The 27238-nt window shown below is 51.2% G+C and overlaps 9 protein-coding genes across 9 annotated transcripts; 6 read left to right on the plus strand and 3 right to left on the minus strand.

Moving 5' to 3' along the window:
- Nucleotides 1-60: 60 nt before the first annotated feature.
- Aspvir_007770 (dihydrofolate synthase) lies at nt 61-1335 on the minus strand (the record flags this gene model as incomplete). Its single annotated transcript, XM_043270947.1, has 1 exon — nt 61-1335. One exon carries the CDS (start codon nt 1333-1335, stop codon nt 61-63), a length of 1275 nt encoding a protein of 424 aa, XP_043126882.1.
- Nucleotides 1336-2101: 766 nt separating this feature from the next.
- Aspvir_007771 (uncharacterized protein) lies at nt 2102-3415 on the plus strand (the record flags this gene model as incomplete). Its single annotated transcript, XM_043270948.1, has 1 exon — nt 2102-3415. One exon carries the CDS (start codon nt 2102-2104, stop codon nt 3413-3415), a length of 1314 nt encoding a protein of 437 aa, XP_043126883.1.
- An 872-nt stretch (nt 3416-4287) lies between these two features.
- Nucleotides 4288-5105, plus strand: Aspvir_007772 (kinase-related protein; the record flags this gene model as incomplete). Its single annotated transcript, XM_043270949.1, has 2 exons — nt 4288-4327; nt 4435-5105. 2 exons carry the CDS (start codon nt 4288-4290, stop codon nt 5103-5105), a joined length of 711 nt encoding a protein of 236 aa, XP_043126884.1.
- A 721-nt stretch (nt 5106-5826) lies between these two features.
- On the plus strand, nt 5827-6461 carry Aspvir_007773 (putative GPI anchored cell wall protein; the record flags this gene model as incomplete). The annotated part of the gene is made up of 3 exons (XM_043270950.1): nt 5827-5924; nt 5990-6138; nt 6214-6461. The coding sequence occupies 3 exons, from the start codon at nt 5827-5829 to the stop codon at nt 6459-6461; spliced, it is 495 nt and encodes a 164-aa protein (XP_043126885.1).
- A 681-nt stretch (nt 6462-7142) lies between these two features.
- On the plus strand, nt 7143-9967 carry Aspvir_007774 (ribonucleotide-diphosphate reductase subunit RNR1; the record flags this gene model as incomplete). The annotated part of the gene is made up of 4 exons (XM_043270951.1): nt 7143-7161; nt 7292-7449; nt 7511-8451; nt 8506-9967. 4 exons carry the CDS (start codon nt 7143-7145, stop codon nt 9965-9967), a joined length of 2580 nt encoding a protein of 859 aa, XP_043126886.1.
- Nucleotides 9968-12709: 2742 nt separating this feature from the next.
- Aspvir_007775 (RlpA-like double-psi beta-barrel domain-containing protein) lies at nt 12710-13450 on the plus strand (the record flags this gene model as incomplete). Its single annotated transcript, XM_043270952.1, has 1 exon — nt 12710-13450. The coding sequence occupies one exon, from the start codon at nt 12710-12712 to the stop codon at nt 13448-13450; it is 741 nt and encodes a 246-aa protein (XP_043126887.1).
- A 765-nt stretch (nt 13451-14215) lies between these two features.
- Aspvir_007776 (sphingomyelin phosphodiesterase) lies at nt 14216-16212 on the minus strand (the record flags this gene model as incomplete). The annotated part of the gene is made up of 3 exons (XM_043270953.1): nt 14216-15880; nt 15945-16031; nt 16087-16212. 3 exons carry the CDS (start codon nt 16210-16212, stop codon nt 14216-14218), a joined length of 1878 nt encoding a protein of 625 aa, XP_043126888.1.
- Nucleotides 16213-18387: 2175 nt separating this feature from the next.
- On the plus strand, nt 18388-21387 carry Aspvir_007777 (putative MFS monosaccharide transporter; the record flags this gene model as incomplete). The annotated part of the gene is made up of 5 exons (XM_043270954.1): nt 18388-18531; nt 18611-18742; nt 18803-19271; nt 19327-20578; nt 20637-21387. The coding sequence occupies 5 exons, from the start codon at nt 18388-18390 to the stop codon at nt 21385-21387; spliced, it is 2748 nt and encodes a 915-aa protein (XP_043126889.1).
- Nucleotides 21388-22003: 616 nt separating this feature from the next.
- On the minus strand, nt 22004-23440 carry Aspvir_007778 (glutamate dehydrogenase; the record flags this gene model as incomplete). Its single annotated transcript, XM_043270955.1, has 2 exons — nt 22004-23334; nt 23395-23440. 2 exons carry the CDS (start codon nt 23438-23440, stop codon nt 22004-22006), a joined length of 1377 nt encoding a protein of 458 aa, XP_043126890.1.
- Nucleotides 23441-27238: the final 3798 nt, after the last annotated feature.

Below are 27238 nucleotides of genomic sequence, written 5' to 3' on the forward strand. Positions count from 1 at the left end.
TTTATCTACATGACATGGTAATATTTCCAAATGCTCTGTAAAAAGAGGGTATCTCAATCATTATGCCTCTAACGGCCCCGATATATTTCCTGCACTTTTGCGCGCTTCACGCAAGAGACGGTGAACATCTGATACAAGGTACAGGCTTCCTGCAATTACCAAGGGGCAGTCGCCAGCCTCGGTACAAGCCCAGTTGATGGCAGCAAGAACATCCCCGCCAAATGTCCGTATGTCTTGGACACCTGGAATTGATTGGATACAGAGAGCCAATTCTTCTGTATCAGCTGCTTTCACCCATGGCATTCCATCGACAGGACCGAATGCCGTGATAGCGACCTTATCTCCAGATTTGATTATCGAATGGAAAAGCGCGGTCACATCCTTCCCACGCGACGCTGCAATGACCCAAGTGATGCTACCCTGAGGACGCAAATTTTTGTCCACGTACTCTCCGAGAACCTCGGCCGACTGGCTATTATGCGCACCGTCGAGCAAGACGGGCTCTTTGCGGGCGGTGAGAGGACTGAGGGAAATTTTCTGCAAACGTCCTGGCCACTCTACGTTTTTGAGGGAAGACAGAAGTGTGTCCGCTTCGATCTCTGGACGAACCTTCGATAGGGCGAGCCGGAGCGCTGACACCGCACAGGACATATTAGCCCGCTGATGACGCTGTAGATCAAGCTCCCTGAAGATACGGCCCAGGGATGGTGACTGGGAGCATGTTGTATCAGGGTGCGCGTAGACAGCATCGATCTTCAACTCGTTAACACGATCTTCAAGGGTCCCAATCACTTCGGGAGCGTTGGTGCCGTCAACCACACATGGAACACCAGGCTTCAATATCCCGGCCTTCTCGCGAGTGATTAGTTCTAGGGTATCTCCCAGGAAGGCCTGATGATCCAGCCCAATTTTCGCAATGACCGACACCAATACATCGCTCAGCACATTCGTAGCATCCAAGCGACCACCCATTCCCACCTCGACCACGCCAACCTCGACGTGTTCATGATTGAAGATCTCAAATGCCGTGGCAGTGAGCAGTTCAAACTCACTTGCCCCTATTCCCAGTGATTGATCCCTTAATCTGACACTCTCCTCAATTTGGCGAAAAAGAGACTCCTGCACAACGCTCTCACCTATGGTGATGCAGTCCCATCGATCGATGAGATGAGGAGAAGTAAAGCGACCACAGCGTACACCACCCGCAGTCAACATGTGCGACAAATAGGCACTAATGGAGCCTTTGCCATTGGTTCCAGCTATGTGGATGGCCTTCCATGACAGAGGAGTCTGCTGGAGGAGACTAGATATGCGACCAAGACCGAGCTCAATCATTCCTCCGATCGTGTGACGTCTGAAGTTTTATCAGAAACAATCCTCATGATCAAGAACAGTTCCGGACTGATTAGGCACTCATGGAGTCAATCAGACCAGCCCAGATCCAAGGATTAAATTGTGGTAAAAGAAATCGATATGAAATTGCTCAGTATCCGTAGTGCAGATCTCTGCAACTTTCCGATCAATTTCGGCTCTCTATGTTATCGGAGGCCGGCAAACATTTGACAGCCGGGCGATAAGGATCTGATGCCTGAGCACTGAGGCACCAAGTAGGTTTCCCGAAATGAGGGGGCCTTAGCCGCTGAACTTCCCCTAAGGAAAATCCCGCGTGCTCCGTACTGCATTGTACGCATAGTTCTGTGGTTTTCTCAGCGCCACATCCCAGCCTCCTTACGTCCCACAGTCGCAGCCTCAGGCGCGAATCTCTTTGCCTCCGCTTCCCTGTTGGAGCAAAACTGAATCTTGCCGCTTTCTCCATTAATTAGTCCAAATCTACGGAAGGCCTAACCTTACCCTGTACTTCGTTGTCTGTACAAGGGCAGACCATCATCGTTCTTGCGCTCCCCTCCGCAAACGTCGCGCTTTTCTTTCTGAATAATTCGCGACCTCGTGGCCGTGACTCTCTTTTTTAAGGGCAGTTTCGATGGGATTTACCTGAGGTTTATCTGCTAAATCCGCGTACACTTCCTAGTCATGGGTATCCCGTAAGTTTGACTAGTATTCTGATTTTCAACGCGCTCTTGGGCCTGTAGCCTGCCGGCGCATGGGACAGCCACCCTTACTGATATGCGCGCGCAGAATGTACCGTGAGCCCTCTCCTGAGGCCAGCAAGAACAAACCCATCAAAGATCCTTCTGCCGCTGCGCGTTCTGCAATCCGTCGCCAGGCCACTATTCGTCGCCCTTCGCGTCATAGTACTTCCACCTTACGAGGCGCTTCGTTACGTTCCCCCTTCCCTCGTGAGATCGTAGACGAGATTGAGCGGGAGGCACATGGATTACAGCAGCACATACGGTCTCCTGTCCCGAATACCACCTCCGGTGAAGATCCGTTCGATTTGAGTTCCATGATCAGCGATGCCAACAGGCGCGAGGCTGGTCAACGCTTGCTGCACGAAGCGCTTCGCCATGGACGTCCCGGCCAGCGATTGAGGATTCCGCGCAATACCTTTAATTCAGATTCGTATCGCCGCCCTTCACCAGTGGTTGACTCTGGCCGCCGACTGGGCTCAGAGCATACTGCCGCTTTTACGCCAAGTTTTGCGCCTGCTATTGCATACCACAGAAGAATATCTCCGCCGCCCCAGACGCGCCCAAGCCTTTCATCTTTCCCCCCAGACGGCTTTGAGGTCGTTGGGTCGACCGTACCCTTGCTAAGGCGAGTTGGTCGGCGGTCAGTCAACGAGGCGAACCGGACGATGCATCGCGACATGACTGTTGATGGTCTTGGTGATCGTCAGCGCAGCATGAGTCCAGATGACGACGCTTCGAATGACGCGTGGGAAACCCTTTTGACTACAATTACGCCCGATGACAATCTTCCTAGCGCCGATTCTTCCTTTACTTCAGCGTCGGCATCCGGACTTAATGCATCATCTAGCACGGGGTCAAGAAATCCAGGAAGCTCTTCTCAGGCACTTCCTAGCTCCCTCGATTCAAGTACAGCAACGGTGCGGATGGTGCTCGATCCGTACCCAGAATATATCAATCCATGTGACTATCCTAGTTCCACAGATTCTGATTCTGCTTCGGAAAGAGATTCTAATCAGCTCTCTTTGTGGCGGCGCTACCGTCGCCGAATGCACCAAATGGGTACTTCCAGACGCTCAGATGACTTGCACTCAACAATGAGTAGCCATCCTCCTATTCCCACAATCTCATTCGCCTTTTCCAACTCTTCTACCGATCCGGAACTCCAGCAGATGCAAGCGATACTGGATCGGCTTGCTCGTAGGGAGGCCATACCTGATGACTGGTGGGCAGCAGCCGGACTGTCTCCCGCCATTGGCCACAGGCTTGGCACAAACAACGGTTCCAATGACACCGAAACTACGGATGCATCGGCTAGGCCGTTATGAAAATGCTTATCTGTTCTTTTAACCTGTGATATGATTATTCCTGTTTCTTGGTTCCATTCAGGGGCAATTGCTCGGGGTGTTTCCGGTCTCAGCGAGAAGGGTGATGGGCGTTCCTGGGTTTCCCAAGCTGGTTTTATTTTCAATAGCTCGAGTGAGCGGAGCTCTTTGCTTTGGGTGTTGCTTGAGAGTACTCCTATAAATCGTGTCAGAATATCTGTGCACATATCCCCCAGTTGTTACTGGTTAGCTGTTTAAGAACAGTGATTTGCCCAATCAAAAGCGACTGTCGTCTAGATGGGTGACTTAGATGCCTATTCTCTGAAATCAAGCTGGGACCTTAAAAGACGTGCATGGCTAGTTTTCATGTTCCTTGAGGTTGAAGATCACTCATTTAGCAAACTTGAAGCTCGGAAATTCGAATACCGATCACAGATTATAATGCAATGCAACCTTGACTGAATTCAATCAGGAAAATAGCTCATTCATTTAGACTTCTATCTCTCTAGGCAACTCGATCAGCGAAGGTATCTGTTAGAAAGCCGTCAACGGAGTCCTCTTGTGACGTAGCTGGGTTTCTCGCTGCTGCGAAGAGAGAACCCCACTCCAATGACCGAGCCCCGCCCATTGCGTTTATTTATTTCAATCATTAGCTTCCCAAGCTGCGATAAATCGTTATTTTGACATATATATGCATCTGTGTCGTGTTAGAACTTACCATAGAAGCACCTCTTGAGAGCAATCGCATACTATCGATTGCATTTTCCGATACCCCATACACAGGGAGCTTTCACCTTTGCGTCGTTTTGTTGACGTTCTCTCTGTTGATCTCAAGGTTGAATCTAATTTTGCACCGATTCTCGACCTTCCTCAGCATGGAGGAGCAAGTAGAGTGGCTAGTGGATAAAGTATGGAGTGAGTTTACTCAGCTGCATTTGATATTTGATAGCGCGTATATCTCCAATGTCATACGCCAAACATTAATAAGCTCTGCAACATGTAACTAACTACCTATGTCACAGAGAAGTTCCATTCTTTACCAGAAAATGCCCGCTTGATGATTGCTATCAGTGGCATTCCAGGTTCTGGGAAGACAGGACTCGCCAGCATCATGGCCAATCGCATCAACCAGCTCTATTCAGAACAATATGCAAATCAGCCGTCCATAGCGGCAGACATCCCTATGGATGGCTACCACCTCACACGAGCACAACTGGCTCAAATGCCGGATCCAGACTACGCTGCTGCGCGACGTGGTGCGGCTTTCACCTTTGACGGTGAGAAGTTTCTGAGGCTTGTGCAGGCACTGAGGGAGCCGATAACGTCGGAGACGCACATATTGTACGCTCCAAGCTTCGATCACGCGGTCAAGGATCCGGTTGATGACGATATACCCATTGCTCCGACAAGCAGGATAATATTCTTCGAGGGAAACTACCTCAGTCTGAACAAGGAACCATGGAGCTCTGCGGGAAAGCTCATGGATGAGCTATGGTTCGTTGAGGTTGATTTTGAGACTGCCCGGAAAAGGCTGGTCCGGCGACATGTTCAAGCGGGGATCGCAAAGGATGAAGCTGAGGCGGACAAACGGGCGATGGAGAACGATCTCGTCAATGGACAGGAGATTGTGGATAACAGGATGGATGTTCAAGAGATTATTACCAGTTACTATGATACCCGGTGGGATAGGTGATTGCCCTATCGTTCTCGACGGATGGTCATGTTTCGTTTTGGGCGTTTTCGACCATATACAATCACCACTTGATGACTCTTTATGGCCTCTGGTTCCCTGTCCATTTGCATTATGACTTACGTGCTGGGAGCCGTAGACTACTTATTTAGGCCAGCCTCCTAAAAGAAATATCAAAGCAGTAACGCTCACACCCCAGACACCGAATCGACACCTTAAGACATGTAGGTAAGCCTCCACTGGTAAGGGAGACTGGGTACGGAGTATGGTGCCATATTACATAAGCTTAATTCCCACCAATCGTGTCCCAGCTCTCTAACCACATCCAGGATTAGTGCCGTACGGTAAGATTGGTCTTGGGCAACAAAGTAAGGTACTTAGGTTGCTCAGGGACAATTGATCGGCAGGGTCATAACTGTATTGAGACACGGGGCGCTCTGCGAAGGTCGTTTGCCCCCTAAGATTCCCGCTTTGCTTAACAGACGATGATTCTGCTTTGAGATCTTTATCTGTTCTACTGATCGTTGTCTGTCGCTCTTTACGCAGGCATTCATTTGATTCACACTCTTCAACCTACGCTCTTTTCAATAGAATTATCCAGTCGCTCTTTGTTTACAATATTGTCACTCGTTCGCCTTACCATTCTTTCTTCTACGACTTTCACTCTTGATCGAATAACTCGTATTGATACCTTTGTCCGAAGTCTCGACGCTCCACTATCAACATGTTCTTCTCGAAGTCTACTCTCGTGCTCTCATTCCTGGCACTGGGCAACATTGTCGCTGCTGCGCAGACACCTGCCTGCCTTCTCTCAGTTGTAGGGTACGCTTGATGCGATTCTGAAATGTGACATTGGCAAAGGGAGCATTAGCTGATACCTCCAACAGAGCCGAGAAGAATCCCGCCGACCTCAAGGCTGTCTGTATTACGAATGGCGATGCTGTGCAGAAAAAGATCGCGGACACTTGTGGTGATAGTGAGCAAGCAGCCCTGACGTGGTTCGCTGATACCTGCGACGCTGCAGGCTACAAAGTTGGTATGTTCTCCTAGGCGCCTCGTGAAAATCCAAAATGATGAATTGGCCACATCATTAACCACACATTTTTTTAAGATATCAAATCCTCTACGACTTCCTCGGAATCTGCTACCGGTACTTCCACTAAGAGCTCGGCATCTAACACCGGTTTCGTCACTGCTACTGCGACTGGCTCTTCTAGCTCTGGGAGCAGCAAATCCGGAACTTCTAGCTCCAGCGCTGCGTCGACTTCCCAGACCGTCTCAGCTGGCTCGTCTGATCGACAGGTCTCCGCAGCAGCTTTTGCGGCTGTCATCTTCTTCGGCTTTGCTGCGTCCTTGTAGAGGTATGATCTATAAGAAATGTTCATCTGATCGACAGTTGCACTGTGACATTTGTGAATCGTCTTTTTATTGCTTCATTTTTGTTCTGTCTATTCTAGGTCCTGTCATAGATTGACTTTGACCTGTATCATAGAAGAGTACACATATCTGTACAAACAGAGATTATACCTTGTCCTCCGTAAAACACATCCTGCATGATCTGATGTTTCGGTCAAGAGTCATCGAAAACGTGTCTTATTTCGTGGCGTCAATAACGGAACCTCTTGAGTCTCAAATAAACAAGCAATCCCTCTATAGATCACGTGACTGCGCTTCTGCGCGTTTCGGGCCCACCGTAGTTCTGACAAATCTGGGATTGATTACAAAGGATGCAGTATCTTCAAGGGGATACCATTTAGTCCAAACACGAAAATTCGCGTCAATACCTACGAGGGTACGCGTTCGCCCTGGCGACATATCAAATACCTCTGCCCCTCCGACTTCTTTTTCCTCTCATGTCTCCCTTCAGTCCATTTACTCAACATCCTTCTCTTAGATTACGACTCCTTCATTCGTTTCTTCATCCTTTAGATTCAACAGTTAGCATTTGAGTACTTCCTCACCTCCTGATATAACATTATACCCCGTTGCACCTTTGTTCCTTCGTCACCCTCGACCTCGAGTCCTCTAATATCAGTCACAATGTTTGTCTACAAGAGAGGTAAGAACTGGATGATCCAGATTCGTAACTTTCTTTACGCTAGTTCACAACAAGAAGTCTTCGACTTTCCTTGGGGAGCTGGTTTCTTGCCACTGGACATCGGACTCTTGCTGACGTGGGAAATCTTTAGACGGACGCAAAGAACGCGTACAGTTCGACAAGATCACTGCACGTGTATCAAGACTGTGCTATGGCCTTGACCCAGAACACGTCGATGCTGCTGCCATCACGCAGAAAGTCATCTCTGGTGTCTACCAGGGTGTCACCACTGTTGAGCTGGATAACTTGGTATGCCTTATAACCATTAAAATGATGAGGAACAGCTGCTTATTCGTCGTTCCTTTTACAGGCTGCTGAGACTGCTGCGTACATGACCGTCACTCACCCCGATTATGCCATTCTAGCCGCCCGTATAGCCGTTTCCAACCTCCATAAGCAAACTAAGAAGCAGTTCTCGCTGATCATCTCGGATCTCTACCACTATGTCAACCCTAAGAATAAGCAACCCGCGCCAATGATCTCGAAAGAGACGTATGAAATTGTCATGAAACATGCCGATGAGCTCAACTCTGCTATTGTATACGATCGTGACTTCAACTACAACTTCTTCGGCTTCAAGACACTTGAGCGTTCCTACCTGCTGCGAATCAACGGCAAGGTTGCTGAGCGTCCCCAGCACTTGTTGATGCGTGTTGCCGTCGGTATTCACGGTAACAATATTGAAAAGGCCATTGAGACCTACCATCTCATGTCCCAGAAATACTTCACTCATGCTTCTCCTACTCTGTTCAATGCTGGTACTCCCCAGCCCCAGCTGGCGTCTTGCTTCCTCGTCGACATGAAGGAGGATAGCATCGAAGGTATCTACGACACCCTCAAGACTTGTGCCATGATCTCGAAGACCGCCGGCGGTATCGGTCTTAACGTTCACCGCATCCGTGCCACGGGCTCCTACATTGGTGGCACCAACGGTTCTTCTAACGGTATTGTTCCCATGCTTCGCGTGTTCAACAACACTGCCAGATATGTCGACCAGGGAGGAAACAAGCGCCCTGGCGCTTTTGCTATTTACCTCGAGCCTTGGCACGCCGATGTCTTTGAGTTCTTGGATCTTCGCAAGAACCACGGTAAGGAGGAAGTCAGGGCCCGTGATCTGTTCTACGCTCTGTGGACCCCAGATCTGTTCATGAAGCGAGTTGAGTCCAACGGTGACTGGACTTTGTTCTGTCCCAATGAAGCCCCTGGCCTGGCAGATGTTTATGGCGACGAGTTTGATGCTCTTTATGAACAGTGAGTTTGCGCCATGGCCACCAGTCCTTTGGTTATGTGCTGACTGTGAAATAGATACGAGAAGGAAGGCCGTGGCCGTAAGACCATCAAGGCTCAAAAGCTTTGGTATGCTATTCTTGAGGCTCAGACCGAGACTGGCAACCCCTTTATGCTTTACAAGGATGCCTGCAACAAGAAGAGCAACCAGAAGAACCTGGGAACTATTCGCAGCTCCAATCTTTGCACGGAGATCATTGAGTACAGTGCTCCTGACGAAGTTGCTGTCTGCAACCTGGCATCTCTTGCGCTTCCTACCTTCGTCGACGCCGCCCGTGGAGAGTATGACTTCGGCAAGCTGCACGAGGTTGTGGAGGTCTTGGTTCGCAACTTGAACAAGATTATTGACGTCAACTATTACCCTGTTCCCGAGGCCAAGAAGAGCAACATGCGCCATCGCCCCATTGCTCTTGGTGTCAATGGTCTGGCTGATGCCTTCCTTGCCCTGCGTCTGCCATTCGACTCTGCCGAGGCCAGACAGCTAAACATCCAGATCTTTGAGACCATCTATCACGGTGCTCTGACTGCTTCGTGTGAGCTGGCCAAAGAGTTTGGTCCTTACGAAACCTACGAGGGCTCCCCCGTCTCTCAAGGTATTCTCCAGTATGACATGTGGGACAGAACCCCCACGGACCTCTGGGACTGGGATTCTCTGAAGGCCAAGATTGCCCAGAACGGTGTTCGCAACAGTTTGTTGGTGGCACCGATGCCCACTGCAAGCACCAGCCAGATTCTGGGCTTCAACGAATGTTTCGAGCCCTACACCTCGAACATCTACTCTCGCCGTGTCCTTGCTGGTGAGTTCCAGGTCGTCAACCCCTGGCTTCTCAAGGACCTTGTCGACCTTGGTCTGTGGTCGGACAACATGAAGAACCGTATCATCGCGGATGGTGGTTCCGTTCAGAACATTCCCAATATTCCCGCCGACATTAAGGCTCTTTACAAGACCGTGTGGGAAATCTCCCAGCGTACCATCCTGCAAATGGCCGCCGACCGTGGTGCTTTCATTGACCAGTCTCAATCTCTCAACATTCACCTGAAGGAGCCTACCATGGGCAAGCTCACCAGTATGCACTTTGCTGGATGGAAGATGGGTCTGAAGACTGGCATGTACTACCTGCGTACTATGGCTGCCTCCGCTCCCATTCAGTTTACTGTTGATCAGGAGCAACTCAAGGTTGCCGACACCAACGTTGCTCGGGCCAACGCTGCCTACAAGAAGAGAGCCGCTGGATCCGTGTCCACCACATACTCTGCTGTTCCTCGTACAACGAGCGCTCCGCTCAATGGTCACAGCGAGGACGGCAGCCCGCGAGCTCTTGCCGCCGATGTCACCGCAGATGGTGAAACCGTGGTGAACGGCTCCCAGGAGGAAGATGATGAGCGGGAGAGCGGCGAGCGTGAGAGCGACATTTACTCTCAAAAGGTCCTTCAGTGCAGCATCGAGAACAAGGAGGCTTGTCTGATGTGCCAAGGTTAGTCGGGGTGGTTTATGGTAATTGATTGCAGGCGCTTGAGGCGCTTCTATTTGATACAGTTTCTGATGTATTTATATTATGAGCTTGATGGTCTTTTCTTATGTTCGCTTTTCTCTGGCAATACTGGCAACTATTCATGTTACTCTTCATATGCTGTTTGTTTGGAGGGAAAAGGGTTTTCGTGTACTTAGATCCTGACTGGTCGATTGTTTACGGTGCAGTATCTTGTTGTGTTTTGACTCGGATGAATAGGAATGAGTTTTTCTCAAGTCCATGACACACCCTTTCCTCTTTTGTCCTCATATTTCTGAGTAACGATGTGTCAATAGGTGGAGTGGGTCAGCGACGATGGGATGCTCGGAATATGAAGTGGAAGCAATTTGCATCCAATCGTGCAAATAGCCACTGTGGGTAGACTGCACCTACCGAGTATGGATCAATGGAGTGGCTCCTAGATAATTATTAACACAATATTTCAGATAGCAATCTACATAGTCAATGCCGATGGATCACAAATCCTGAAGCTTGGTCGATTTAATTAAGAGCTGCAGGGACGAGTGTCCAGACTTGCCGCTGGACTGTCTAGATTTAGCGTCCATCGACAGTCTGGAGGTCAAAGCTCGTGAATCTTGCCAGTCCAGTTGTTAACAGTTGCCACAGAAGGACAGATCCAGTGAGGAGATTTTCGATTTTCAAGGATAACGAAGAGAGAATAATGGATGTGGAGATTTGCTTTCCTTTTTCCATTTTCTTTAGAGGGGCAACATGCACTATCGTCACTGTCGGGATCTGTAGGGTGTAGAGTGTAGACACACACAAAAAAAAGGCCTGGAGAATTATTCCCTGATCGAGTATAAAACGATCATTGATCTGAGTCGAGACCTGAGAGAATCAGACCATTTCTCGTCTTTGTCAAGGATAATCTGCCTATCGACAGAGAGACCGTTCCCAGTCAAGTCCGACAGTCCCGCCAGGGGACTGAATATTTTATTGGACAGTTGTGTTGTCAAGTCCTGATTCTAGAGCCTGCATGCCACCAGTCGAAAAGATGTAGTAAGGATGACGATGAGTCTGCGAGATTAGAGCCAGTTCATCGGTTACATCCGCAAATCATGATGGTTGCTGCTGCGTCGTTGTCTCAATTGGCAGTGGCGGCCAGTGTTGGACTGGTGTGCCTGGGTGGCGTGCACAGTGTCTCGTACTTGACCAATACTCCCGGTCTGTACAGGAACCACCGAAGAACACATGTCAGACAGTCGAAAAGTGGCCGGATACGAATCGGATCTTCTTGTCGTTGGTTCTGCTGTTTGCCTCATTACGAGTGGTCTGGCTCATATCCCTGAACCCTGGTGGTGGAGAATGAGGCCTCTTCTTTCGAGAGATCGACTCGGGTTGTACAGAAGAGATAGACTCTTATCCTATCCTAGATGAAGCAAGTTACAGATTTGCTTCATGTTCAAGAACAAAAAAATCATACACAGCCTCCCATGTTTCATTTTTGTGCGAAAGTATTGTGGCTGAGGCTGAGGGGCATCCAGGTTCAGGCACCAAAGGGACGGCTTTGTTAGCGGAAAACAGAGGCGACAAACGAAAGGAATCAGTTGCCTCAGTCAGCCAATCATAAATCATACGCCCACTATTCCTAGCTTTATTAGGCTTAGAGTTAAAGAGAGTTAACACCAAGCAGGGGTGCCTCACCGGCGGCTTTCCCTTTGAGCCAATCAGCCAATCGCTCTTGATTTTCGACGCCTCCAATTCAGGTACCCGCTCAGCCTGAAATTTCGCCCCAATCACCCGTCATCCTGGCACCTTACTGGTGAGCATCGACAGAGCAGAAAGTATCCGGTTGATGCGTTGGTCGCCAGAGTCAGGTACCATCGGTGAGCTGGAATATTTGGCTGATGTCCCAAGGTTGCAAGCTCTCCCCATATGACTAGAAACCATAGCAACCTATTACTGGGAAACGGCCCGGCCCAAGAATGCTGGCAACCACTTCATGGTATTACCTACGGTACCTGTATCTCACCTCCAACAGTGAGAGGACTGGGGCACTGGGAGAGAACGGTGGGTGGGACCAGACGGACCAGACGGACCTTAAAAAGCAGTCTGATTTGTCCAGCAAAGCCCACCACACATTGCAGACAAGTTGTCCATGGGTTCATCCCATGCTGGCCAGTCTCCATGAATTCTATCACTGGCCCGCTGGGCCCGCAGGTAATAATCAGCAAATAAGTATTATTTCGTGGGTAATGAGAGTATTCCTCATTATTCACTTACCACGCCTTTGGTTGGTACAGAGTAGTGTATTATTATGTGCCTTAGTGAGAGGCTAACAGTGAACCTGCTCTACCCTGTTCTGGTTAGCCTGACAATGTTGGAGAGTCTCGACTCTTAATGCGTGGAAGACATGGCTGGCGACTAGTTCATTCCCAGGTGGATTCTCTTAAATACCGATTTCCTCCCTCCGCGCCAGTATCCCTCTCTCTTTCTCCCCTTCGTCTACCACCACAGTCCTTCCCTTTGACAGCTTCCTGTCGTTCCTTCATTCCAGGCTCCAGCCTTCTCTTGGAGCATCAGTCAATACTTCATACTGCTGCGCAGTCTCTGTCTATCTATCTGACTGAACCCCATTCCTTCACTCAAATCGATCTATCAAAATCCGTGTCGATCAATCCGACAAACCACCTTCTCTACAAAGAACACTCTGCGTTGAATCACTTGGATTTCAATATCATACTCGCGCAATGGCTCCCATCTTCAAGCCCCTTGCGCTCGCTAGCGCTCTTTTCGCTGCCATCAGCTCGGCCGCCCCTGTCGACCTTAACAAACGTGAAAACGATGTGGTGGTGGTGTGGACAACGGTCACCACTGTCGTCTGGACCACCGTCGATGTGACTACTACCATCTACCCTACCCCGCAGACTCCAACTCCCACTCCCCCTGTCGTTGAGTCTACCCCGACCCCGACACCTACTCCCGAGCAGCCCAAGCCCATCGAGGCCTCTGTGCAGCCGGAAACCTCTCAGGCTCAGCCCGCTCCTGTCGCTGTACCAACCCCTGTCGCTTTTGCTGCGCCCGCCCCTGAAGAAAAGGCTCCTCAGCCTGCACCCCCCGCGGCTCCTTCCGCTTCTACTACTAGCCAGGCTCCTCAGTCCACCCCCACAGCCGCTAGCAGCGGCAGCTGTTCCAAGGACTCCCCCTTCGTTGGCCAGCTCACGTTCTACGACGCGGCTATCGGCAGCTGCGGTCTGACCAATGACGGCTTTACAGAGAACGTGGTCGCGCTTTCCAAGCTCATAATGACTGACGCTGACTGCGGCAAGACCGTGACCTTCACCTACAACGGTATCACCAAGACCGGTACCGTCGTGGACAAGTGCATGGGTTGCGACCCCACCCATGCCGATGTGTCCCGGCACCTCTTCGGCGAGCTGGCTGATATGAATGCGGGCCTTCTCCAGGGCGTGTCGTGGTACATCAACTAAAGCGTTGATCGCTTGTTGAATTAAAGGACTGTAGCGTGTTCGGACTTCGGACAGTTTCTCTTCCTCGTTGCCTTAAACTTATCTTCTTCCACTCGTTCTTTCGACCTTTTTTATACCAAAACGAATTCATGAGCCCCGTTTGCTCGTGTATCGATTTATATTCATGTTCATAAGACGTTGGCCATCTTCCTCAAGAGCCAAATGTTTTTTTCCCCTTCTTGCTGCAATGAGACAAGCGAGAAAGCAGCAAATCCGAGCACGCAATCGCTTGCATTTCCGGCTAGCTCGGAATGGCGACTGCAGTCCTTTGTTCTCCTTTTTTTTTCCTTCTACGACGACTACGATCAGATCAACGACATGGGAGACACAAACACAGACACGGGAGGTCTAGGCGCAACAAGTTGTGATACGATTGGACGAGAATCAGGAAATTCCGCCCATCATCATATCCAACGAACGGCAGTTTATTCTTAGATTAGGGAACGTTTTACCGTTTACGAACAATGATAGAAAAGTTTGCTATTTAGTTTAGGCAACAGCTTTTTCACCTGACGCTTGGTCTTGAGTTCTTAGGCCTATTTAGGTTTGATTTGTGAGGCTGAGGTAAGACCTTGGTCGCTGTACAACCGTTCTCGTACTGATCATCAGGGGCATGATCACCACGTCCAATCTTGACGATCACGTGTCCTTTTCGTACTCCTTGTGTATGGACTATGGAGTAGATACTAGTCCTCCACGAAGCTCTAATTCAATACAATGGAACAATTAGATATACAGTTCAGCCCGCTGCAAAAGCAGCCCCTGCAAGTCATCCGTCTCGCGTATCACGGCCGCCAACACCCTCGCCAGCCCGGCCTCCTCACACTGCGGCCGAGAGGACTGCACGTGCACGTGCGGGCCAGGGGCAGGGGCAGCACCGCCGAGGTCCAGGCCGTCGCGCTTGGTAATGGACAGCGTGCCGCGCACACAGCCGTACTGCGCATCTGCCGCCCGCAGCGAGCAGATCTGGTCGCGTGCGCACTGCGCGTTGCATTCGGGTACGTTGAACCCGCGGGTCGTGCGCGCCCACCACGCCTGGAAGACGGAGTTGTCGGTTTCCATGAGGGCCGTGACGTTGTGCCAGAAGGCCGGGGTGAGTTCTGCGGTTGGGTCGGTGAGGGGTGGGCTGAGGAGGGCGCCGTAGCTTTCCTTGGCGGAGTAGTATTTTGTCCATTCCGGGGCGGTATCGGTGGAGAAGTTGGCGGTGTAGACGGTGTAGTCCAGCACGGCGAAGGTTACCGGGTCGATGTCGTAGATGCGGAAGGCTGGGGGTCCCGAGGTCGGGGTGAGCGAGGGGGTGATGTACCCGACGGCGGAGGCGGAGTCCGCGCTGGGATGCGCCGGGTCGGCGTAGGAGACCTGGAAGAGGTCGGTGTGCGTGTGGCCGAAGAACAGGGCGGCGATGGTTGCGTCGTACCGCTGGATGATCTGGTCGAGGTAGTGCGAGTAGTCGCGCAGGGTGTCGGTACCGCCCGTGGGGATGTGCGCGATGAGCCAGACGCGCTGGCCCGCCGTCTCAGCGGCCTGCAGCTCGGAGATGAGCCAGGCGAGTTGCCCGTTTGGATCGTACTCCATCGGCTCCTGGTAGGCGTAGAAGTTGTACGTGTAGTAGAAGACGCTGTTATACGATATGATGCGCAGCTTGCCTCCCGGGTGGATGGCCGAGTACGATCCGAACTGGTCGGTCGCATGCACAACAGGCGCGGACAGCGGACCGCCCACCAGGTTCGTCCAGTCTTCGGCGAGGGCGTCGTAGGCCCATTGTGGGTTGTGGGAGACGGGGATGCGCTCGGAGGGGAAGAGGTTGACGGGCGCAGTGTCGTGGTTGCCCAGGGCGGCGTAGACAAGACCCAGTTGGTCCAAGAGGCGGTATGTCGCATTCAGATCGTGCAATACTTCAGTCCGGTTCACCGACCAGACATCATGGGGGACCACGTCGCCGGTGTAAATGGAAAAGGCCGGGTCCATGGCGGCGATGGCGGCCATCATGCTCTCCTCGAGCCGAAGCGGCGGGTCGCATTTGGGGTGACCGTACGGACCACAGGGAAACGAGGTCTTTCCAGGGGCGTCATTCTCGGTATACGCACGGCAGCAGATGGGCTTCGAGCATTCGTAGTTGGCGCCGGTCTCGTAGGCGCGATCCACGTGCGTGTCGCTGATGTGCGCGACCCGGATCGGAGGCTGGCCGCTCGGAGGGGGCCGATGCGTCGAGGGTTTGGGGACGGGAAAGGAAATGTTGTACGGTCGAACCTCGGGATAGTTGCAGAGGCCAACCATTTGCGAACAGAAGGATTTCGAGGTATGCGAGCCCACTTTGAGTTGCTTAAGGACGTAATATGCGGCGGAACCTTCGGCTTCGATGATACCAGCGCAGACGTCGGGGTCCTCCACCTGACAGAGCAGTCAGGTTTTTGGACATCAAAAGGCTCATCTGCTATGCTTGACAATGACATACCTTGGCCAGCTTGCACACATCGGTCAGGACATTGATCAAGACATCTGGTCCGAGACCAGCGACCAGCTTGAGAGTTCCCAAGAGTCCCTGTCACAGATCAATCACTATCCTGATTTTCCGAGGCTTGTAACTGAGAACAGACCTCGCATCCAGCACAAGTGATTGTCTCTTTGATTTCATCCCAAATCGTGTTGGCCCAGTTCGCGCCAGACGCGCCGTGAATGGTAGCCAGCGAGGCGAGAGCAGCAACAATAGTGGTCAATCTCATTCTGATTCAAGCTGTCCTAGCAAGCTCGCCCGAAGATCAAAGGCGCGTTTCCCTGCTTATGGCAAGAGACTTGAGATGAGCAGGCCGTGATCTTATAGATGGCTGTCAATCCAGGTGGAGCCTCGTTAGGAGCGTTTCTGCAGAACCACGTCCACAGAACTCTGCAGACCGACGGAATCCGGCACAAATCATAGCTGTGAAGAGCGCAAAGGTTACATCGATAAGTCTTGGTTCCCTCGGAGGTAGAGAGTCGATTGAGCTGGGAAGTCGAGATTGATAGCAGCGCAGCAGCCATGTGATGGAAACAACAGGCGGGGGTTAGGAGACAGTCTCCACTTTAGAGTCGCATTTCGAGGTTAAGCGAGGATCTCTGCATCTTTATCCCAGATCCATGACTAACAGTAATCAGATGATTGAGCTGGACCCGCGATGTTCTATGTGAAGAAGAGGAGAATTACCTGGTCGTTGAGTGGTGCTGGAATGAACATATCATCCCAAGACATCAACATGCGCTCTTTCGAGAAAATGTCCGCCATCTACAGCAAGATCAAAAGCAATTGTTTAATGAGACACAGATAATGCAGATAAGAGCGATGTCAGATGATATTGGCCAAATCACTAAACAATAAACAATACTGGCCCCTGAGTCGTGAAGATCACCAACCTAGCCTCTAAGGCATCAAGGCGAACTCACCTACTCATGAGAATCAATCCATAATCTTAATGGTGAGCATGTATTCGAAAGTGAACCTTCATCCAGTCCTGCAATTGTTGCTTCTAGCCCTGAGTTCCCAGAGATCATTCAATAATCTGCAAGGGAGTCTTTTCCGAGGCACAGCAGATCCAACTTGGATGATCCGGATTGACAGAGAGAGCAAACCGATGATCTTCCCCTGGAACAAGATGATTAATATTAAGGTTTCCTCTGCGAGTTGAGTCCTCGAGTCAGTTTGATGGGACGGATTCGTCAGTTTCCTGTGGCTGATGGGATATGGACGAGTAACGACGAGGGAGGCGTCGGTTCCACAACATGCAAGAGGTCAAACTTCAACGGCGCCATGGACGGGGAAAGGAGAGAAAACAATAACTGGGGTAGACTAGTCCAGGAGCGTGCAGCAAGATTGTTGGGGATGAAGCCTTCGAAGGTTGAAGGATCTGAGACATGGCTCATGATTACGTCGGTTTATTATTTGGTGATATGATGATAATACCTTAGAAGTTAGGCATCATTCTGGTACTAGCATACCGCTCTACAAGGCAGTTTAAGTCAGGATAGAGAACTCTAGGAACAAAAGTACCTCCCTATCGATTCCTCCCAAGTAGATAATTCATATCATACGATAAATGATCAATGATCATGATAAAGAATGACAAATATGCGTCTCACATTCCGACGATCGCCCTTCCATGTTTTTTCCCCCTGGCCCTGCATGCCCAGAAATACTATTATTGTCCGTCAGGCTGGTCGAGTTCAAGAATCCATTGTTTTCTTTTCCCCAAAAAGAAAAACAACCCGCTATTTTTCTCGAGAAGATCATATCATTAATAGCATCAATTATATAGAATGTCTCTAAATAGCTAGTTATCCCCTCATTTCCTATACATACCTAGATACCTATGGACTATGGCTCTGTCGGCCCACGCGAGCCACACAAATAAAGTTGCTGGTTGACCATTGATTGGTACTTTCTCCGCTTGAGGAAATCCCTCTTATTATTTCCCCCTCACATCCCCAGAATCTTCTCTCCACCGTCATTAAACTCTCGTCGACTCTCTTTTTTCTCGATCTCTCGATCCCTTCATATTCTGCCTATTATTATTGATCAATCCAACCCCAGTCCAATTCTTCTTTTCCACTCTTTCCTCGACATCTCCGTCACCGTCTGCTTCTTCTCCACCCTTCCTTTGAACCCGCGATCACTTTTAAAGTTATTAGGTTCTACGCTCTTCACCGGCTTCTCCTTCAACTGCTGGCCAGTCGTTCCGCTTTCGCCCTTCCGAACTTGCGATTCGGTGACAATGGGGTCGTTCCGCAGTCGACTCTTGAATATATATCCTCCGTCTGGGAGCTTAATTCTATAGATCGCTTTTGAGCGGGTCTAAAACCTTCGTGGTTGGTTCTGGGTCCGGAGGCCAGAGAACAGGCTTCAAGTGGTCTGTGCATGTTCCTCCAGCATGGCGGATCGCAGACCAGAGGTACTGGTCGTCTCGGTCATATTTTTTGCTCTCGCGACTGTCTTTGTAGCTCTGCGATTCGTGTCGCGGGTCTTCGTCGTGCGGAGGCTTGGCCTGCATGACTATCTGATGCTACTGGCTTGGGTACGTCGCGCACTCTTTGAGGCGTTCCGCAGTCCTCGACGCCTTCCTGGACGTATGGGAAAAAGCTAATCATCCTCAGTTGATCGACTTCGGCTTCTCGTTCTCGCTCTTCTACGCGACCAGCAAGGGTCTGGGTCTGCACGACTATGACATCCCAACCGACCATCGACCCGGTCTCAACCGTGCCGACTATGCCTTTACCGTCCTCTACGTGAGTAATTTTCGGTCTCCCTAGAATGCACGAATGGCTGTCGTTGATACCATGCCCTAGAATCCGGCGTTGATGGCCGTCAAATCTTCCATCCTCGTCTTCTACCTGACCTTGACCAAGGGCGAAAAGGTCTTCCGCTGGGCCAATTACGTGACTCTCTTTGCCGTCAATGCAGCTGGCTTAGCCCTCACTCTCGTCAATGTCTTTCAATGTCGTCCGGTAGGGGCTGCATACTCGTATCCTTTGCCGCCGAATGCGCGTTGTATCGATATCCTCACCTTATACCTTTCTTCCTCGCCGGTCAACATCATTACCGATTTAGCCATTTTGTTCATCCCAAACCCCATTTTGACGCAGATGCGCCTTCCTCGGAAACAGAAGATTATCCTCGTCATCACCTTTAGCTTCGGTTTCTTCGTGGCCGTGGTCGATGTGATCCGAATCGCCTACATCCAGGATGCAGCCACATCCCGTCAAATCGCGGTCAAAGATCTTCATTATCAATCTGCCTCGGGCGGCGACTTTAACTGTAAGACTTCCAATCTATCCTCCGAGTTGCGTAGGATCGCTGACGGCGCTTCTAGGGTACTCATCTCTCTCGTTCATGTGGTCGGTTGTCGAAGTCAACGTGTCCGTCATGTGCGCGTGTGTCCCCAGTCTGAAGCCCCTTGTGGCTCGTCTCATCCCGAAGTTGATCAGAGACACGGACGAGAACACTCCGAACACGGCTGATCTGAATCATCCTCCTTCGGTCGAACCTCCCACCACCTTTCCCCAGGGAGCCATCGCTGTCCCTGTCAATGTACCGCCCTCGTCGTCGCAATCCGGCAGCACCCGGAATAAAGCATCACAGTCAGGAAGCCGTAGCAGTGGTAGTGTCGCTGACACCCGGGGAATGCAAGCGGGGACCATGGACATGCTGGAGTTCTTGACGTCTCCCGAATCGGTTCGTCACGATGCAGAAGCCAATACGGCTACTATGACCAGCACGTCTTCTCCGCACGGTATCACGTTCTTCGACTTTGTGAACATGAACAATCCGCCAAGCATGCTCAAGTTGACGAACAAAGAATCTATCACTCCGAACGCACTGACGACCATCCTTTTCTTTATGTGGGGCTTCGCGTATGGGCTACTGGACATCTTGAACTCTCAATTTCAGCAGGTCGTCCGCCTGGACTCGTGGCGCTCCCTGGGTCTTCATGCTGTATACTTTGGTGGGTACTTGGTGGGCCCACCACTGGTCGGTCGAACTGTGCTGAAGCGATGGGGGTTCAAGGCGACATTTATAACGGGCCTCTGTATATACGCGTGTGGGACGCTCATCTTCTGGCCCTCGGCCGTGTTGACCTCGTATTCTGCCTTTACAGTCTCGAATTTCATCGTAGGCTTCGGCCTCGCTGTGTTGGAGACAGCCGCCAATCCATTCATTGCTCTCTGCGGGCCGCTGGAGAACTCGGAAATCCGTCTCAATATCTCGCAGGGCGTGCAGGCCATTGGAAGCGTCCTTTCGCCTCTTCTGGCCAAAAAGGTGTTGTTCAAAAAGGTCACTGACGTGGGATCTCTGGTCGACGTCCAATGGACCTACTTGGGCATCGCTCTGTTCGACGTGCTCCTAGCCGTGGCCTTCTACTATCTGCCCATCCCCGAGGCATCCGATGAAGATTTGGAAGAACTGGCCGACCGTCGCCGCGAGGACAATATGACCAAAGTGCTCGGAGTGCCTGTGGTGTGGTTGACCCTGGGGCTTGGGGTGTTTTCCCAATTCTTCTATGTGGCAGGCCAGGAAGTTCTTTCGCAGAGTTTCGATGCCTTTGTCGAGGCTGCGAATCCAAAGTAAGAATCCCTCGGCTGCATTCGATGACCAGCCCCCAGATCGCTAACTCGGTTGTAGCTCCAGCATGGGCGCTTTCGAATACTTGACGATCGGACACACCGTCTTTGCGGTCGGACGGTTTTTGACCGCCTTCCTGCAGTGGTTCCTGAAACCACGATGGGTCCTGTTGCTCTCGTACATTGGCATGATTGTGTTTGCAGTGCTATGCATGAAGACAACCGGCTCCACGGCGGTCGCCATGAGTCTGATGGTCTACCTCTTTGAGAGCGGCGCATTCAGCACCATTTTCGCCCTGTCCCTCCGTGGCACCGCCCGTCATACGAAAACGGCTGCTTCGCTGCTGGCCACCGCCATCAGCGGTGGGGTTTTCTTCCCCTTCGCGCAGTACGCCGCCCAGCTTGCGGGGGGTGTTTCCTACTCGTACAGCGTTCTTGTTGCTCTTTTCTGCGCCGGCGCTATCTTTCCCTTGTACTTGAATTTTGTCCCTGCCGCCAAGAAGCAGGTCGACCCCGTTCCCAACGAGTACCTCCGCCGTCATCACCGGCGTCATCGTAGCCGCTTGGCCCCGAACAACACCTTCGCGCCCGTTCCCCGCGAGAAAGATAACCCATCAGTTGGCGGGGTCTTGTCGCGCCGTCGCAGCGTGCTGAGCGATCCACTTCCTACCATCAACCTCCCCGAAACAACTTATTCTCCCGTGTCGAGTCCGGGCAGAAAGAGTCTTCCAAAGAAGCAGTCGTCATCGTCGTCATCGTCCAGGAGCGGCGGCGGGCTCATGCACGACCTCGCCCCGTGGCCGGAATCATGACCCTTGTATAATTTTTCATTTCCGTTATCCCGCATGATACCCAACCTTGGTCGATTTGGAACAAAAAACCTCTTAGTCTTGTTTAAATTCCTTTTTATGAGCATTTAGCGACGGTGTTCCGAGTGACAACGGGGCTATCATATGTTCACAGAGTACATATATATATTCGATATCTGAGGGCGGAAATTTTGACTGTACCTACTCATGGGATGGTGCCTAGTATCTGAAAGACCACTAACGATATTTCCATGTAATCTATTCCAATACTAATGATATCATGTCTTTAATCCTTTTTTCACTTGGAACACAGCAATGTCGAACGGGTTTTCGGCCGATACGACTGCAGTATCTCGAGTAAAGGTTCAGATACAATGTGCGAAGTCGTAAAGTGTTAAGAAGGATCTTGATAATGGTATATATTTATCACGATATATGCTAATGCTCTAAATCATGAGAAGTTTATACAAGAAAGGAATCCGAATACCCAAAACCCGGCGCCTCTATCGTCCAAATTCAATGCGCTTGGGATCAACCAGAAGAGAGAATCGAAGAAAAGAAAGGGGTAATCGCTCAGAAAAAGTCGTCATCATAATGTGCAGAGTGGGGGTGAGTGTGTTTACCACCAGTCACCCTGCTCCTTCATGGCCTCGGCAACCTTGGTGAAACCGGCGATGTTGCTACCGGTGACCAGGGAAGGAAGGACGCCCTCGGCGGGAGTGGCGTACTTGACGGCGGTGTCGAGACCGTTGCGGAAGCAGGACTCCATGATGCCCTTGAGGCGGGAGTCGACCTCCTCGGCGGACCAGCTGATGCGGGCCGAGTTCTGGGCCATCTCGAGACCGGAGACGGCGACACCGCCAGCGTTGGCGGCCTTGCCGGGGGCGTACCAGATGGCGGCGGCGCCGGGGTTGGCCTGGCGGTGGGCCTCGAAGATGTCGATGGCGGCCTGGGTGCAGCCCATGTTGGAGCCCTCGGCGATGAACTTGCAGCCGGCGTCGATCAGGGCCTGGGCCTCCTCGCCGGAGACCTCGTTCTGGGTGGCGGAGGGGAGGGCGACGTCGACCTGGCCGACGTGCACCCAGGGGCGGGCGCCCTCGATGTACTTGAACTTGGCGGCAAAGGCCTCGGTGGTAGCGACCTCGGACAGCTGCTTGCGGTCGACCTTGAGCTGGGCGATGATGTCGATCTCGGCAAGGGTGAGGCTGCCCTCGCCGTTGACGATCAGGGAGCCCTTGCTGTCGGACAGGGAGACGACGGAACCGCCGAGCTCGATGACCTTGAGAGCAGCGAACTGGGCGACGTTACCGGAGCCGGAGATGGCGACGCGCTTGCCGGCAAAGGATTCGGCGCCCTTGGTGGCATGCTTGATCATGTGGTCGACGTAGTAGACGACACCGTAGCCGGTGGCCTCGGGACGGATCAGAGAACCACCCCAGCTGCCGCCCTTGCCGGTGAGGACACCCTCCCACTGGTTGCGGATCTTGCGGTACTGGCCGAAGAGGTAACCGATCTCACGGCCGGTGACACCAATGTCACCGGCGGGGACGTCGGTGTCGGCACCGATGTGCTTGCACAGCTCGGTCATGAAGGCCACGCAGAAGCGACGGATCTCGTTGTCGGACTTGCCCTTGGGGTCGAAGTCGGAACCACCCTTACCACCACCCATGTTCAGACCGGTCAGAGCATTCTTGAAGATCTGCTCGAAACCGAGGAACTTCAGGATGGACAGGTTGACGGAGGGGTGGAAACGGAGACCACCCTTGTAGGGACCAAGAGCGGAGTTGAACTGGACACGGAACCCGCGGTTGATCTGGACCTGGTGGTTGTCATCCTCCCAGACGACACGGAACTGAAGCACACGCTCGGGGACGGAGACAACGGCGAGAGCCTTGCGGTATTCAGGGTTCTTCTCGAAGAGAGTCGAGTTCTCAAGGGTAGAGGCAAGCTCTGTATTCAATTGTTAGAATCATCCTGAAGCCACATCAAACGTGGGATTGTGTAACACACCCTTGTAGGCCTGCTCGAACTCGGGCTCGTGAGGAAGGTTGGACATTTTGAATATGGTTAGATGGTATTGTCTCTTGGGGGAAAAGGTCAAGTGGCGACTAGAGACAATAGAAAGGAAGAGATGGGATGGATGAGTGAGAAAGAAGCGAAGAACAAGAGACGTGGAGATGTATTTATGCTGGAGATGGACGACACAGTAGGAGGGGTGTGAGGGGCAGCGGAGGACGGCGAAAGAGGGATGCCGGAGTCGGACGAGAGGGAGGACAGCATACAGATAGTGCAGGGACTAACGAGAGGCCGCGATCAGCAGTAGAATGGCCGGTACACAAGGCCGGGATTGGGAGGAAACAGGGCCAGAACAAAGAAGAGGAGGAGGATGATTGGACAGGGGAAACTTCCGAAGTTCGGGTGGAGTTAAACTGTTATTCGATACTTTAAGGTCACAGATTTCAGGCTGCTTATCTATCGGCGGAAACCCGCCCAAGCCTGTCCGCTTTCGGGTTCCGGGAAATCATCGTGGGTGTGGCCACCGGTCAGAGATTTCTCTCCTTCCATATCTCCATGGTAAGGTAGTTATGGGATTTAATTTGGAAAGATTATTATTGCTGACAGGATCGAGTCATTCTAACCCCATTTCTTATCTCTCCAACTGTGAGAATTGCTAAGGAGATTTAGTGACCCTCCAGTCATGCCAAGCTTAGGTGGCCACCAGCACATCACGTGTTGGATAACCCAATCATATTGCGTCCCTGGCAGTTCCACAGACTCCATCAGAAATCTTATCTGATCGTTTACCTGATTATCAGCTGCCACTAACCGCTTTAGTCCACAGCTCGTCTGCCACCTTTGGCCTCTAGGTAACACACTACGCCTCGTCTGATGCTCGCTACCTTACTCCATAATAAAGTGCTGTCGGAAGAATCAATCCGAATGTGGGTGATAGCACCAGGAGGAAAGCCGTCACACAATGAGGAGGAGTATCCCAACCTCTTTGTACTACTGAGTAATCAACATTGAATTGCATTGCAGCTGAAAGTATGTGTAGTTATTCTGTGGAATAAGCAAGGACTCGATAATTGGGGGGAAATAATAGACGAAACGCTGCAATCGGGATTCCCCGGTCTACCGGTGAAGCGTGGGCCATCCGCATCCCGTGGGGTTGGGCCGCACTGATCGTACGGCCGAGACGGCCTTGTCCAGAGTACTATCCTCGCATACCACCTTTTCACGCGGGGAACTTTGCATTGCTATATGAGACGTCATCGGTGACTATATGAGTCTCAGAATCAGACTGCCAGACACTGCAATGTCGCCTGGCGCGGGTAAATGAAATGCAACCTAGCAGTCTTCGGGGACTCGGTGTCAACTCCGCTCTCGGATAGATCGGACTATGGGCGCCAAGATGGATGATTTCCTAAGCTCCTATGGAGTAACGTTGGATGCCTTAGGCTGTTCCTTCGGAGTAAGTCTCGTTCTCCGGATTTTGCTTACTACTATGGGAAATATATCACTGGACTCGTAGTTCCCCTCTTCCCCCATATAATATTGGCATTCTTCCACTTCCCGGTTGATCAACAATCCCCATCTGCCAATGCCTCCTGATGACTTCATTCCTTGCTTATCCCTATTATAGCATTCAGCTCAGATTTGATCAAGTTCTTCTGTCTATGATGTTCTCGAGGTTGAATAATCTCTAGCTAATACCACAATACTAAGCCCATACTAACATACCATCTCCACCTGACTAACTCCCTATGTTACGCCGTACTGGAGGAGGATCGCATGCCAAGCTCTTGTTAATGCATCGCCTTACCAGGTAACAGGGTCAGGACTACCAGTGAAGTAAGGAGCTCGGAAATAGAGTGCAATTGGACGTACCCGATCTCTTCGACCGTCTGGTCTTCTCTTTCTTGACAGTACGGTAGAACCAGCAGATTCAACGCCAGCAATTAGGGGCGCCTCACTAGACATGACATGTCAGATATGAGTTCAAAGCAATGATCGTTATACCAATTCTTATACTGCTATGCATGCGGCATGCCCCTATATGCGGAGTCCCGGATCACTCACCCCTTCATCACCCATTTCGGCCGAAACAGATACTGACGGGGCCGCCGAGAGCGCATAACATGGCAATACAGCCCAGTGCCATGCGGGCCAGAACGAGCAGCATGGGAAGAACATGTCAAACTATTGACAATCCTCCGAACGTATCCTTCCCAAACAACCCATTTCGACGTGTCATATCCTCATATACACACTGAGTGACCGCCAGTATCTACAGCTCTCCCCCGGTACACAGTCGAGTCGCGCGTAATCCTGTCGATACTTCTATTTCCTCGCTGAGTAAGGAGTGAACCAAGCTGAGACCTGGATGTACGCCAATCCCATCGCTCAATTGTCTATCGACCAGGTACGGGGTGGCGAATTCATTCGACCCAACCCCTGGATGCCAACCCGTCCGCATACAGGACAAGGGAGATGACTCTCCTGATAGGCCAACCGAATAGCGGATCTTGCAATGGACAAGCTCACTGCTTACCTATGCTGCTCAATCGCAGCCCGATGCAGCATTCCTGCAGGGATGTCCCCGGAATTCTCAGGGAGTCGCTAAACAATACCTCCACGGGATATGTCTCCTCTACTCCAGACTGCGTAGACCAAGGAGTATTGTGTACATCGTCTACGTTTGTAGTCTGGACCCTCTGGGGTATGGCTTTTGATAGGTTACAGTTGATGAGGCAGCCACGATCCTGTGGCTGTGTTGCCGTATCGCAGGTCCTGAGACGTCCTATCGGTGTTCTCCGACTTTGATTTAGATGCCTGACATCCAGCAGAGCTGAGAGCGTATGCAATGGCCGGATTTTTCTAAGCCATGGTCGCGATCAGGTATCAAACTTCTCTAGGTAGTGAAAGAGAAGACCGTGGTTACCGGTTCGGTGGACAATTTGAGGGTCGATCCGGTAATAATCTGGATACTGTATCGTAGGTATCTGTAATTTGCAACTCAACCGCCTGAGTTATATTACAACTGTGGACCACATGAAGTGTTATTATCGATCGAATCTATGTCAGGACAGTCTTTGGATAGATTGACCAGTGAATCATCCAAACAAACAAACTATGGAGTATATCCCCGTCTTACCCTCACCATATCCAGAGTAGAGTCCCAGACCTGTCACTATTTAGTCGAATGTAGGTGATCACTTCATGCAGGTAGATTCCTGGAATCGCGCAGCCTAATGGCCCACTATTGGAGCTCGTGCATACTGAAGGAAATCTGCTCGATGTGATCGGTCTGATCGGTCTGAAATACATATATCAGATATGGGATTACTAGTAGAATAATAATAATGATTGCGTTGTACAATAACGGTAAACCTGCATATCTCTCTTTCCTCCACAATGACCAATCATTTATAAGGCAGCCTGGCTCTAAAACTATTCGCAGAGAGTGCCTGTTATGGTATGAAGGATAGCTTTCACACCCGAGTAAACATTCTCACCGATATCCCCAGAGGTATGGCCGCGTCCGACCCGTGAAAACGGGACCAGAGCTAGAACCACTAGAAGCTGCTTTGCATCACCACCACAGGGAACAAATCTCTATTGGAAAGATATCTCCGGCTTGGCGCGTATTACTTGCATCGTAGACATCGCGGTGGATGTATCACTCTCACCGCTCATCGTAGCCTTTCGTGATCACCTTCATATTGTTGGGTATGAATGTATTGTTCTACTAATTGGGGGAGACGTGTTGTCGTCAGAAGTACGATAGCGAATACGAGTAAACTTGATTGACTGGCTGTAACGGTGATGAACAGCAATAAGCTGTTATCATTGG

Source organism: Aspergillus viridinutans (assembly GCF_018404265.1).
Source record: "Aspergillus viridinutans IFM 47045 DNA, scaffold_5, whole genome shotgun sequence".
Taxonomy (NCBI): domain Eukaryota; kingdom Fungi; phylum Ascomycota; class Eurotiomycetes; order Eurotiales; family Aspergillaceae; genus Aspergillus; species Aspergillus viridinutans.